This window comes from Aquarana catesbeiana, linkage group LG10 (assembly GCF_042186555.1).
Source record: "Aquarana catesbeiana isolate 2022-GZ linkage group LG10, ASM4218655v1, whole genome shotgun sequence".
NCBI classification, from domain to species: domain Eukaryota; kingdom Metazoa; phylum Chordata; class Amphibia; order Anura; family Ranidae; genus Aquarana; species Aquarana catesbeiana.
The window spans coordinates 156,257,553-156,272,209 of NC_133333.1; the positions used below are offsets into that span (position 1 = coordinate 156,257,553).

The following is a 14,657-nucleotide window of genomic DNA, read 5'->3' on the forward strand; positions in this document are numbered from 1 at the left end:
CGGAGGAAGATGGCCGGGAGCAGAATCCAAGATGGCGCCGGGTGAGTCTTCACAGGCCGCACACGAGACATCCCCAGCCATGTCACCGCGCCATCCACCGGCATCCCCCCCTCTCCCATCCTCTCCGGACTCAAGAGGGAGCCCATTCAGTAGCCCGGGTAGGAGGGACGCAGGGAAGAACCATGACCACACGCCGCTGCACGCTTTCCCGGCGCACTCTGCTGCCTCTCCCTCCCCCAGCTCTGGACTCTCCCAACACACAGCCCCAGGACTCAGAGGCCCTCACATAGCCCAAGATGATGGTGACCTCAGGTCCCATATCCTTGCCCTCCCTACCTGGGCAGACCTTGAAGGATTCATGGCCCGCATGGAGAAGGCCTTTAGGAAGGACATTGAGGATTTACAAGCCGACACTGCCCACATAGGAGGTAGGGTGGAGGCCCTAGAGGCGACAGTGGAGGACATTAACCCTTCCCTACAGGCTCTGCAAGTAAAATGCAAGATCAAAGGATTGACTCTTTGCTCAATCAACTTGATGATGTGGATAATAGAAGTCAGGGTCAATATTCGCATCAGAGGCCTGCCAGAAGCCACAGGCCCTAGGGACATAATCCCCTCACTTCAGGGCTTGTTCACCCAGATCCTGGGAAGAGAAGCTCCCGACCACATAGAGATCGATCGTGCGCACAGGGCACTTAGACCTCCCTCAGAGGACCCTGATAAACCCCAGGACATTATCTGCAAACTGCATAAATATACTGTGAAGGAGCGCATCATGTTTCATGTTAGAGGTATGCGCCATGTGGATTTTGATGGAGCACAAGTGTCCTTATTTCCGGACTTATCCAGACGCACGCTGATGCAGCGCAGGGCCTTGAAGCCTCTGTTGGCAGTCCTGCAGGAAGCACACTTGGTATACCGCTGGGGATTCCCCTTTAGCCTTTCCATCACAAAAGATGGCCAACAAGTCACTTTGCGGAACAAGTCAGATTTACCTCATTTCCTCTCACGTCTTGGTCTCCCTCCTGTGGACATACCTGACTGGCGTATTTCTTCTGAAGTTCCAGTACCAGCCCGTCCGGAACCCTGGCGGCAAGCACGCCGCAGACGACGCAACAAACCCCGGAATGGACAAGCTGCTGCAATGAAGCTAAGTCCTCCATCTTCCCCAGCTGTACGTTGAGGTGGGAGGACGACTTCGGAGGCTTCAACTTTCTACCTACAAGACTGGCGTTATGTCCGTGTTTTGGTTCTAAAATTCTGCGAGTTCAACTTTGCTGTTGCAGATAATTTACATATGCATCTGACTTTCAGATGTGCTCACATAGAGGAGCGGGTCCCCTCAGTTGGGGCTCCTGTTTAGTGACTCTCCACTTTCTCCCCCATAGGTGAACTCCTGAGAGTTACACTCCTTGTAGAAGGTCGTGCATGACGCAGTGATCGTCCGCATTTTGTGGTGCCAATAGGCCGGCCGGCGATCTCGGCACCGTTGCACCTAGAGGTTACTAAATGCCCACAGGGTATTATGTGTTTTGTTTTTCTGGTTCTCTTAATTTTTCTCCCAATGCTCCCCCCCCCCCCTTTTTTTATTGATTTTCTCCCTAATGTTTCATGATGATGTCTATGGGATGGTTGTCTATCTATTGCATGGGTTATACTCATTTGTTTCTCTTATCAGCACTTTAGATTTGTTGGGTCAAATGCCGTGGTTCTCTCCTCGTCCTCTTTACGCCTTCTGGGTGATCCTATCGGTAACCAGCAATGTCTGATCTGAAAATTGTGTCATACAACGTCCGAGGCCTGAGTTCTCCATCCAAATGCAGTAAGTTGTGGCTTGAGACAAAGTGATCTGGTGCACATATTTTATTATTACAGGAAACTCATTTCAGAGCTGACTCAGTCCCTCGCCTCCCCACACACATATACAATCAATGGTTCCTCAGCAATTCACCCAAGTCTAAATCAGGTGGGGTCGCGGTGGCGATCCATAAAAATTGCCCTTTCAGCACCACAGACCACCGCGCGGATCCTGAAGACAGATTTGTTTTTTTGAAAGGCACTATGTACAATCAGAAATTTACAATTGTGGCGCTGTACGCTCCTAACTCTAGGCAGTTGGATTTTTTGGAGAGGGTTCTGGATTCCCTTTCCGAATTTCGCGAGGGGCGTCTCATTGTGGGAGGGGACTTTAATGTGAGCCCCGACCCACGGTTATACACCTCTTCAGGCCACTCTACTCACTCATTTGCGTTTCTTAAGCGTTTCCATAAAACCTTACACGCTAGTCATCTGATCGACTGCTGGAGAGTGACACATCCTACTGTAAAGGATTTCAGCTACTATTCTGCTACACATAAAGTTTACACGTGGATAGACCTCTTATTGGTAGATCAATGCCTTTTGGAATCACTCTCTGGCTTGTCGATCGGATCTATGACGATTTCCGATCATGCACCCATCTCCATCTCCCTGGCACCTTTGTCTTCAGAGGTTCGCCAATGGACTTGGCGTCTGAACGAAAACCTATTAGACGATGCAGTGGCACTAGCTCAGGTGACAGATGCTATCTCTCTGTATTTCAAAGAGAACGCGACGGGAGAAACTGGGGTAGCATATGTTTGGGAGGGATATAAAGCTGTGATACGAGGTGAATTTATTGCCCAAGGAGCTAGGCTCAAAAAGGCACGCTGTGGGGAACTCCAATCCTTGCTGACACAATTGCGTACAGCAGAACTTAAACACAAGCGACAAATGACCCCTCTCCTATACGAAAAATTAACAGCCCTCAGGGCACAGCTCTCAGATCTACTAGAAAAACGAACCCGTGACAGACTCCGGTATGTCTCGCATAAATTCTATGAGTTTGGAAATAAGTGTGGCAGATTATTGGCCAGAGCCCTGAAACGGCAACGCACATCCGGACATGTCTATAAAATTCAAACGCCCTTGGGATCCCAAACTGTACTATCCTCTAAAATTGCAGATGCCTTTCGCGATTATTATGCTCAACTCTATCAACTCCCGGCCACACTTGCAGGACATACGCCCTCTCAGAAGGCGGACTGTATTGCGCAATATTTGGAGGAGGCACTAACACCACAACTATCGCAACAAATCAGTGATCAGCTTGACAGGCCTATAGCGGTAGAGTAAATAGAAGCAATCATTAAGGATCTCCCGCAAGGGAAAAGTCCTGGTCCTGATGGACTAACTAATGCTTATTACCGTAAATTTTCTCACCTCCTGGCTGCTCGAATGTGCACATATTTCAATGCTCTAGCTTCGGGCACTGCCCTCCCGAGGGATGCGTTGATGGCGCACATCACTGTCATTCCAAAGGAAGGTAAAGACCCCTCCATTCCTAGCAGCTATAGGCCGATTTCACTGCTGAACACTGATCTTAAGATTTTCGCGAAAGTGTTGGCTAATCGCCTCAAACCTGTCCTCCAATCGGTGATTCATACAGATCAAACGGGTTTTATAACGGGTAGGGAGGCTAGGGACAATTCCAATCGAGCCATGCAACTGATACACTGGGCGAACTTGCAACGGCCCAGTGCACCCTGTCTCCTTTTATCCACGGACGCTGAGAAGGCCTTCGACAGGGTGGACTGGGCCTACCTGCAGGCGGTGCTCTCTCGATTGGGCTTGGGAAATAATATGCTTCAATGGATAGGGTCATTATATAGTTCCCCCGAAGCGCGGGTTAAAGTAAACGGAACGCTTTCCAACCCTTTCCCTATTCGAAACGGTACACGGCAGGGGTGCCCTTTGTCCCCCCTGATTTTTGCCCTCACTCTAGAACCACTACTCAACATAATTAGGGCAAATCCTAATATTAAGGGGCTCACGGTGGGAACGACGGAGCATAAATTATCGGCTTACGCAGACGACGTCCTCTTCTATGTTACGGACCCACTGATCTCCCTACCTAACATCATGTCTGAATTAAAGAGATTCTGTTCTTTATCAAATTTCAAAATTAACTATAGTAAGTCTGAGATCCTCCCCCTCAATGTTCCTCATACGATGCGTTCACAACTACAGGCCTCCTTCTCCTTCACGTGGTGTTGCTCTTCCTTAAAATATCTGGGTATACACCTCCCAGCTGATATAACACAACTTTACTCATGCAATTTTGCCTCATTACTCACAACTATCAAGACTGATTTAGCTAGGTGGGATCGCACTTCCTTTTCGTGGATGGGACGGGTCAGCATACTGAAAATGAATGTACTACCACGAATACTGTTTTTTCTCCAGATGGTACCTATTGCTTTGCCCAGATCTCTTTTCTCAGCCTTCAACAGCCTGTTTGTTAAATTTATTTGGCAGGGCCATGTGCCCCGCTTAGCTCTCCGCATGATGCAACGCCCTAAAAATATGGGAGGGTTGGGAGTGCCTTCTGTCCGCAGATATTACGAGGCAGTGGCCTTGCAGAGAATTCTCGACTGGCAACACCACACCTCTACCAAAGCTTGGGTTCCTCTCGAGAAGTTTCTGGCGGGGCGCAACTTGTCTCATGCCCCTTGGCTCCCAAGAGAGAACAGAGGTCTCTCGGGCTTTGTGTTACCGATCTCTATACACGTGTTGAGATTGTGGGATGCTATTAACTCAAAGGAGCGGCTGTCACAACCAACATCCCCGCTTGCACCGCTAGGGGGCTTTCCCTGGTTCCCTCCAGGGGAACACCTTTCCTACCTCCGCAATTGGACAAATGATGGGGAGGTTCGTTGTGGACGGTTTGTTCATGAACAAGGTTTGGTGTCCTTGGACTGGCTCCGCTCCCAGTTTGGTAGTTTTCCGATGGATGGATGGCGATACAGACAATTACAGCATTTTATTAAGAGTTTACCTCTTCCTGTGCGACCCCCCTCATCGCTAACCCCCTTAGAAAAATTATGTAAATCCGAGGGCCCCATTTCTCACTCTATCTCCCTGCTTTATGCGATGTTGCAGTCTGCGGAATCCCAGAATAAGCCTACATACATTAGGGAATGGGAAAGAGACCTGGGACACACATTTACTGAGGTCTAATTGAATAACCTTTATCGGCTCACTCATAAAAGCTCAATAGATACCAAAATGCAGGAAAATTGTTTCAAACTGTTAACCCGATGGTATAAGGTACCAACGAAACTGGCAAAAATTTATCCGACAACTTCTGCTACATGTTGGAGGGGCTGCGGGCTTCGGGCACTTTCCTACATATTTGGTGGGAGTGCCCGAGGCTTCGGCCCTTCTGGCTAGATGTTAGAGCCCAGATAAAGGTTATCCTAGACGTGGATTTACCAGACTCCCCAATGGAGTTCTTACTGCATGTGCCATCCACCCCACTAAGTCAGTACCAGAAGTCGATACTCCCACACCTCTTAAATGCCGCACGGCGTCTGATCCCCGTCCACTGGAAATCGACCCATATTCCGGGGCGAAGTGAGTGGATGGGCCTGATTGACTCGGTTATGGCAGCGGAGGAGTGGATGGCAAAATGTAAAGATAAGTTTGACAAATTCTATGCTATCTGGGCGACATGGACACATTATAAGTCTAAGGGAACGGCGGCTCCTCCTCAGGCTTCCCCTGGGGCTGCTTCTTGTAGGTCAGACGTTGCTGGAGTTGCTCTTTAAATAAGTATAGAGGATGAGACCCACGGCATACTTATATATCCCCCAGGTTCTACATAATGTTATTGCACTTTTAATATACACAGATGTGCTGGCTATTAGACAGATGTGTCAGTGATTATTAGATATACCCATCAACCTTTTCCCCCCTTTTTTCAACCCCTTTCTCTACCCCCCCCCCCCCTTCCGGCTAAGATCTAACCCTAAGACACTAACAGGATGCTGTTTTCTTCAAACGATTATCGTTAACCTGTTTAGATGTATTGGTTGTTTCAAATATAGATTCCGTCTCTATTATGACGGTGGACACAGGTTGAAGAAGTCATAAGAGTCTCATTACACACATACATCAAGGTTTCCGTAAGCAGTTTGCACCATATGTTCTTCTCTCTCTTTAAAGCACATCCTTTTAACATGTATGGTTATGTATACTTTTATGGTACTACACTGTGATTTTTTTGGATCCCCCCTCCTTTTTTCCCTTTTTTCTTATTCTGTACCCCCTGTATTATTATTTGTTATATTTGAAAAGAATATATAATAAAGATTATATAAAAAAAAAAAAAATGAAAAAGGAAGTGTGAATCCAAGAAGGAAAGGGGGGGAAGAGGGGGGAGAAGGGGGAATTAGAAGGAATAAAAGTATGTCTTCTAAAGACTTACCACAAGGAGAGCAAATAGGATAACTCCACAGCTCCACACATCAGCCCTACGCCCATCATACTTTTCACCCTGCAAAAAGAAAAAAAGCATTTTTTTTTTTTGTATGTTCCAACTATGATTTCTGATTCTCTCAGAACAGTAAATGTTATCTTGGTTAGTGATGAGCTGATAAGCCAAAATATGATTTGATTCTAATTCTTCAAATTTAAATGACAAATTTCATTCAGGAAAATTGGCGACCATTTTTGATTTTGGTTCTTTGGAGGGTTGCTAGACAAGCTATAGTAATGTGCATGGAATGGGAAACCCCCACTCAGCAGAAATCTTTCTGGATAGAGGACAGTTAAGTACAAGACTGGGAAGGGGCTGGGGCAGGGACAGGGACACTTAGAAAAATGAATGTTACTACACTAATACTGCAGTTATACTTTGGAGAAGTTTCTCCTTTACTGAATACAGTCCAGTCAATGAAATCAAAGAATTTAAATGTGTGCTATATTGCTTGCAAAACTCCTGGGTGAAATTCTCTGAACCGCCTATAATATCTAAGGTGTAAACATTTCCAGCACCGTATGTACAAGATGTACATAGCATCAAATATGAACTACTTTGTACATGCACAGTATGTTAATCAGGTGACATTGTTTTAGTTACAGCAATCTATCATAATGTGATTCTAAATAAATATAGGCTGCCTATATTTATTTAGGCCTATTAGTCCTTTTTGTGCGTGTTTCCTCCACCACATTCAAAACCCATGTCCTTTGCAATCTGCTGCAGGTGCCAATACATTGTTAACAGCACCCCAAACACAGAAAACACAGTGCATGCGCAGGCACCTGATCACATGGTATTGCAGTACCATGCGATTTAGTGCAGCACGTTTTTCAAAAGTACTGCATGCGCTACCTTTTGTGCGATCAGGTGTGATTTGATTATTTAAATGACCTGAAAATCGCACTGCAGGAGAACGCACAGAAATCACATAGGAACGTGTACCATGTTTCTATGTGATTCCAGCGTGAACTAGCCCTTGGGGGAGCAAAGATACATAACAGCCCAGTGCCTGAAGGGGATCCCCCTACTGGTTATTAATTGCTTATTTAGGTATATATACATTAGATGGCGGTACAAAGATCCAATAACCAATGTTATCAAGAACAATAGCATGCAGTTAGTAAGGATAACCCATACCTTACAAGAGACAGCAATAAAAAGACTTAAGGGACAAATATCTGGCAGCAGATAGAAACCACCCAACATTCGACCCATGTGTGCGCCAGCCGGTCCAGCAGAAGAGGCATGACTGAAAAAGGTCTGCCGATTGGCCCCCCATCAGCGCTCTCAGCCAATGATCAGTGAATATACAGTATCTATAAACTAGATAGAAGTTTGCTGGGGCACTGTAGAACAAGTTTTCTATAGAAAGGTTATTTTCTAATAGCCTTGTGTAAATACTACTAGATTTCCAAAGCTAATGCTAATAGCAATAGGTAATGTGATCGTTCAAAATTAAATGCAGCACAGGAAAGCAAAGCAATAATCTGCAGGGAATAAGTGAATGACTATTTCTTAACTCTGGATGGAAAAAATACTCCAACAACATTAATTTCCAAAGCCCAACTTCACATTACCGAATTGCCTAAATATTTTAAGGATATTCACATACTCAAATCTCTAAATAGTATATGCTGCCTACCTTGATCTTGTATCCATATACATTGCCTTAAAAAAGTATTCACACCCCTTGAAATGTTCCTAATTTTTTCATGTTACAACCAAAAACGTATATGTATTTTATTGGGATTTTATGTGATAGACCAACACAAAGTGGCACATAATTGTGAAGTGGAAGGAAAATTATAAACGGTTTTCAACATTTTTTACAAATAAATATTTGAAAAGTGTGGCGTACTTTTGTATTCAGCCCCTTTTACCCTGATACCCCTACCTAAAATCTAGTGGAACTAATTGCCTTCAGAAGTCACCTAATTAGTAAATAGAGTCCACCTGTGTGTAATTTAATCTCAGTATAAATACATCTGTTCTGTGAAGGTTTGTTAGAGAAACTTTGTGAAAAAACAGCATCATGAAGGCCAAGGAACACACCAGGCAGGTCAGGGATAAAGTTGTGGAGAAGTTTAAAGCAGGGTTAGGTTATAAAAAAATATCCCAAGCTTTGAACATCTCATGAAGCACTGAGAAAACCATAAGAAGTCCAGTTTGCTGTTTGCGAGAAGCCATGTGGGGGACACAGCAAACATGCGGAAGCATGGTTTAGATCAAAGCATATTCATTTGTTAGAATGGCCCAGTCAAAGTCCAGACCTAAATCCAATTGAGAATATGTGGCAAGACGTGCTGTTCACAGACACTCTCTGTCCAATCTGACAGAGCTTGAGCTATTTTGCAAAGAAGAATAGGCAAACGTTTCACTCTCTAGATGTACAAAGCTGGTAGAGACATCCCCAAAAAGACTTGCAGCTGTAATTGCAGCAAGAAAGTAGTTCTACAAAGTATTGACTGAGGGAGAGTGAATACAAATGTACGCCACACTTTTGAGATATTTATTTGTAAAAAATGTATCATTTTCCTTCCACTTCACAATCTTGTGCCATTTATGTGGGTTTTTACGTTTTTGGTTGTAACATGAAAAAAATTGGAAAGTTTCAAGGGGTATAAATACTTTTTCAAGGTACTGTACTGTAGAAACTTGAACTATTCATTGCATGTAACTAGATTTTTTTTATGTTAATCAATGCCATAAGGTCAATTTTACATTGGCGCATACAGTGCTAATTGAGCAGAAATAAAAGGAGCATATTTATAAATCAGTGAATATGTCTTTCACCAAGCATTTCCTAGTAGCAAATCATTCACTGTCATTTAAAACACAAGCAAAACAGAAAGATTTACCTGCAGTTAATGTTTGATAATTGATTGTCAGGTTTACTCAGGGCTGTAAGGGGGGGAGGGGAAGCTTCCCAGGGCAGAGTGTTTTCATCTGGGAAGGGGGAGAGGGTTGCATTCTGCCGGACTCTGACCAGACCTCCTGGTCCTCATTCATCAGAGCTGCAGAGTAAGTGAATACTGGAAAACTTCCTCTGCCGGCTTCTGTGTTAACAAATGACAGAAACAAAAAGGGGAGCTTTCATATCCTGTGTAGGTCCTATGCTGATTGAACCCTAGATATGATTGGGCCTATCGCCCACTCCATTGCAGCCAGCAGATTATTGGTTGAACTCAGAGGTAGCTCTTTAATTAGGCAAATTAGACGGCCTTGTGGCCACCTAATTTGCATTGCCCCAGTTGTGAGGGACAGGGGACCTTTTTCACTGCAAATTTCCAAAGCAGCTGTTCGGTTTTTCAGCTGCAATTTCCACATACGGTTCAGATGTGAATTTTGGGAGCCGGTGGCCGCCGGCATCTTTAACAACAGCCGGTTGTTATGGAGCGGCCAGGAAGCCAGCCTCCTCGTCCTTAACAACCGATTAATCATCAGCTGCTCAACAGGGGGAGGACGGTTTTTGACAATTCCTTTATTTAAAAAACAAAATGTCCCACAATGTGCCGATCTGGAAAAAAAAAAACAGGTTCACACCCATTGCTGGCTCCTACCGTCTGACAGCTCCACTGTCTGACAATAGCCCAATAGCCACCCTAAGCTATTTAATTTAATTTTTTTAATGACTTCTCTTTACTGATCTTCAGCTAGTGTTGTTAATGTACGTAAGCCAATTCGGTTGCAGAAAGTACTTAGCAGGTTTCTACATTAATGATGACACGTAAATCCACAATGTAAAGACTTTGCCTAGGTTGGCACTAGTGCAAAAGTAGAGTGTCTATAACAGTGTTTCTCAACTTCAGTCCAACTCACAGGTCATGTTTTCAGGCTTTCCATTATTTTGCACAGGTGATTTGATCAGTATCACTGCCTTAGTAATTACCACAGCTGTTTCATCTGAGGGAAATCCTGAAAATATGACCTGTTGGGGCGCCTTAAGGACTGGAGTTGAGAAACACTGGTCTATAATGAGGAAGGTCTGAAAGGCTGAATGAATTAGGAATTACATTGTTTTGGTACTCTCAGTTCAGCATTGCGGACACAGTGTCTTCAGAAGGACTAGTGCTGTATACACGTTGATTACCTGCACAGCTACACCACATGCCTTCAGCAGTTTGCTATCCCAGTATGCCACCACATGTCATATCAGTGTTATTATAATACCATATGGTGTCTCATTGCATGACACATAAAATACACAGTGCCTCCTATTCTTGATGCTTGCTGAAAACTGAACAAATTATAGGCAAGATGCGAAAATCATTCATCCTTACAAATAACATATTGGTCAGTTAAATAAACACCTTTATGTGATGCTTACATTCTAAAAATATATAACTCCAAAGCTATTGTTAATTGTATCAAATTATAGGTTTTCTGTAAGGAACTCTGATCTAATTAAGCCAATAAAAATGAGGAGCTGCTGAAATACAGACAAAATACAGCATAGTAACAGGTTTTTAATTTATATTTTCATTGCAAGAGCAGACGATGCACAATGCAGCATCTGACACCCTCACATGCTTCTGTCTGTCTCAGTCCCCTCCATAACGTGCTAATTGATAGCATGGCGTGAATATAACAGACGTTCTGATTGTAGTTAAAGTTTTTTTTTTCTGATTCTAAGGCCCCTTTCACACTGCTTTGTAGCAAAATCGTAGTAAAAATGCATGTGCATTTTTACTGTGAATTTGCTGCATTTCAAATGCATTTCCACTGCATTTCTGGTGCATTTTTAAGCTTCCTGCACCCGTGAAAAATGGACATCTGACTCAAAAATGTGCCAAAAACACACTGCGGGTGCGTTTTTACTGCAATTTTGACGCAGTATCCATTAATTTCAATAGGAAGCTGCGTTTTTGGTATGGATTTTAAAACCGCACCAAAGCTGCAGCATGCAGGACTTTTCAAAACGCACCCGCACCCACAGTGCAGTGGTGTGAAAAGTCTCATATGATTTAAAGGGAAACATTTTTCCTGTATTTTTTTTGATAAGAGATAAAAATGCAGGAAAAACGTATCAGCGTGAAAGGGCCCTTATCCAACCAACTTCTTATGAAAGGAAGAGGGGCCACGTACAGGCTAAACTTTAAAGTAGAACTCCAATTAGCGTGCCTAGATCAGATATATTTTTACTATTATATTACATAGTACATTATTCTATTAATTAATTAAAAAAAACAATCAGTTAAACATTATAGCAGGTAAATAAGAAAACAATTTTTAAAAATTGTGTTTTTGTCCCAAGGGTGGAGTTTTTTCCAATGGTAGGAGGGTCTTGATCATTTAGTAAAATATTCAGAATCCAAAAAATTTCATCTTTCAGACCTCAATCAGCTAAAAACAAAATGCTATGTGTAGCCAGATGCTGGGATATGGCAATATGGAGAAAGAGACATTGCTTTTTATTTTCCTCTCTTTCTACTGATACACTGGAGTTATGCTCCACCATTCTCCTCCCGCCAGCAAGGGGAGAGCTAAAGCTAAGCAAGCCTATAGACTTCTATGCAGAGTGCTGAGACTTCTGGGAGTTATAGATTGAGATGGCCGCCATATAATAGAATGAATAGACGTCTTACACTATACAGTAGATCTCAACAGACACTGTACAGTAAGGAGTGGAAAGAGGATTTTTATTAAACTGCCCAGGAAAGTTCTTCCTCTTGGCACTGAGGGAGTTAGAGAGAGATCACCTCTGTCTGGATATTCACCTGCCAGCGGGAGACCATACCAGTGGAGATCTGAGCCTGAGACTGGGAGTGAGAACACCCTGGGGCAGCACAGCATTGCAGTACATGCACTGCTGACACAGGCAGACTGGAGCATCCATTAACCTTCTGCTTCCCATCACTGATCACTTGGGGCTTCTAGGGAGAGACCGCGTGTGGCCCCCCTTCTACAGCAGAAGGTCACCACAGCATCCAAGGGACTGGTGAGAGGGCTATTCGCCCATTGCTGATACTGCTAGCTGGGACTGAGCCACTGAGAGCAATACCAAGTGTACCCAATCCATGCCACACCAATGCTACACTCCAAATCTAGACTGCACCCCTACACCAACCCTATACAACATTATACCAAAACTTTACCACATCTGAACCACATCTACATTGGACCAGTAGACAGATGTACACTGCTCCAGGTTGGTCTGATGTATGATCCCATGCTATCTTCAGTCCATCGAGTGCAGTGCCCAGAAGAAACATCAGACGGCTGCACTCCGCAAGAGTACTACTTTAATAATATCTGTATAAAAACACATATGCCCCAGTTGAAGGCCATTAGGTCAAAACATGTCGGGCCCATTCCCCACATTGCTTTTATTTTTTATCTTGCCTGTAATCACATTTTTATGCAGTCATCTGTAATAGATGCTTATATATTTTTATCAAGATTAAACATCTTTAATTTTATGACCTGCACCATATGGAGCCTTTTTTCTTTTTTTTTTCATTATGGCTCCAATGAGATAATGTACCACTTGATCGCTGGTCTCTGGTGTTTACATTTGAGATCCAATGAATATCCACTTTGAGGATCTCTTTGAGCTCCGGATATCTGGTTTTGCCACATCGGGATTCACCCCTGTTGACTGATCGAACGACTGCATTCAGAACAATCCCTCCACAGCTTCTATCTACATCAGAGCTGGTTCCTCCGATGACCATCTGGCCTTCAGCCAATTTAAGGCTGATTGGCCCACTGTCGTACGACAGGTGGGTCCACCTTGTCTGGTAAGAAGTATTTATCTGCAATCAGACGAATGCCTAACCCATTTTGAATGTGCCTTACAGATACTTCTCTGATTGCACCATTTTATTATTTTCCACTGAGGAATTAACAACAGTCTTCTTATTGGAAAAATGCCCTATGAAGTTTTTTCACACTTCTTCTCTTAGTGACTAGACTTTTATATGTCATGGTTATTATGCATTATAGTTTTGTATATTGATTTGTGTTTATAGCACTTCTAATCATGATTCATTTTCACACACCCACATGGTGTTTCCTTTAGCGCTACACTTTTGTATATTTTACATATACAGGCATAGAAGAGCACAGAGGGTGCACAGAAAAGTCCACACGTTTTGTGCTAGTTTAGCACTTACTCGTTACATGTCACAAATAAGCCCTAAACTAGTGTGAAATGTTTTGAGTTTTCTATTCACCCCCTGTGCTCTTCTTTGCCTGTATATGTATTTTTATATGGATATTAATAAAGTAGTACTCCTGCAGAGTGCAGCTATCCAAAGTTTCTTCATGTATCCTACCTTGAACTAGTGCTGAGATTATGCCATATCTAAACAATACCTTTACTGCATGCAGTTTAACTGGGACTGTCAATGCTCTTTAAGGACCACAACAATAGCCAGCAGAAGAACTTCTCAAAGGACTGCCCTCCATTAATAAATATTGTGCAAGCCCCCTCCCCCCCCCCCCCCCCCGCCCCACGCCGCTACCATCCTCCTTTTCTTTTGAACAGTGCATACCCAATAGGTCTAGGACTAGCATCGCCACCATAAATGCGGTAGTATAGTTCCAACACAGTAGATTCAACTTTACGACTGCTCACTGCTGCACTTGAGGCAGCCTTGCTACTGTTTATGCTGATCAGGACTCCAACTGCCATCTTTTGCCTTGTCCTTACTGTTAATCACTTTGTATGCTATATTGTGTTATTACCATTGTTAATCCATTTTATGCTTGCCTAGTTAGCAATCATATCAGGTGACAATATATTAAGCTTTCCTTTACTACCTGGTCTGGTGCCTGTTTTTTTTTATATAGCACAACTATTGGTTACCGAGTATTACTTTCAGTGATTTCCTGTCATATTGTATGTATGTACACTCAACCCAGTATGTCTGGAGAGGTTTGAGGCAAAGAACAGAAAACCCATCCTATCCCTCTATTGGGGTAGGGCTACATATGCATTACTCTTTGTTTCCCTTTTCTCTGCATTATTGAATAAGTCTGATAGTGTTTCTTGTTATAGCTGGCCATTCATGGCAAAAGGTAATCATGCAGTCAAACCCTCTAATTTAGGTACTGGACTGAATGACTGAATTACACTGTTAGCTTGGCTGGCCAACTTTGTTACACATATGTTGACTGAGTTTACTGGCTGACCCAATTTATAATGGCCCAGTTTCAATGTGACTTAATCATGTCTGCCAAAATGGGCACATGTGTAATTCAATGTTCAGCTACATTTGGTCAACTACAGCGTGAAAATAATGAAGCAAACACCAAATGTTTTTGGCCATCTGTATACCTTTTCTGGCCCACTGACCAGTGATGACCTATA

The 14,657-nt window shown here is 43.4% G+C and overlaps 1 protein-coding gene across 7 annotated transcripts in view; it reads right to left on the minus strand.

Moving 5' to 3' along the window:
• The window catches only part of LOC141110962 (serine/threonine-protein kinase BRSK2-like), a 495,524-nt gene that overhangs the window by 86,097 nt on the left and 394,770 nt on the right, over window positions 1–14,657 (minus strand). For all 7 annotated transcript variants that reach the window (XM_073602807.1, XM_073602805.1, XM_073602806.1 and 4 more), the window contains one exon: window positions 6,287–6,355. In XM_073602807.1, coding sequence (XP_073458908.1) covers window positions 6,287–6,355 — 69 coding nt within the window. The remainder of the gene's footprint in view (window positions 1–6,286; window positions 6,356–14,657) is intronic.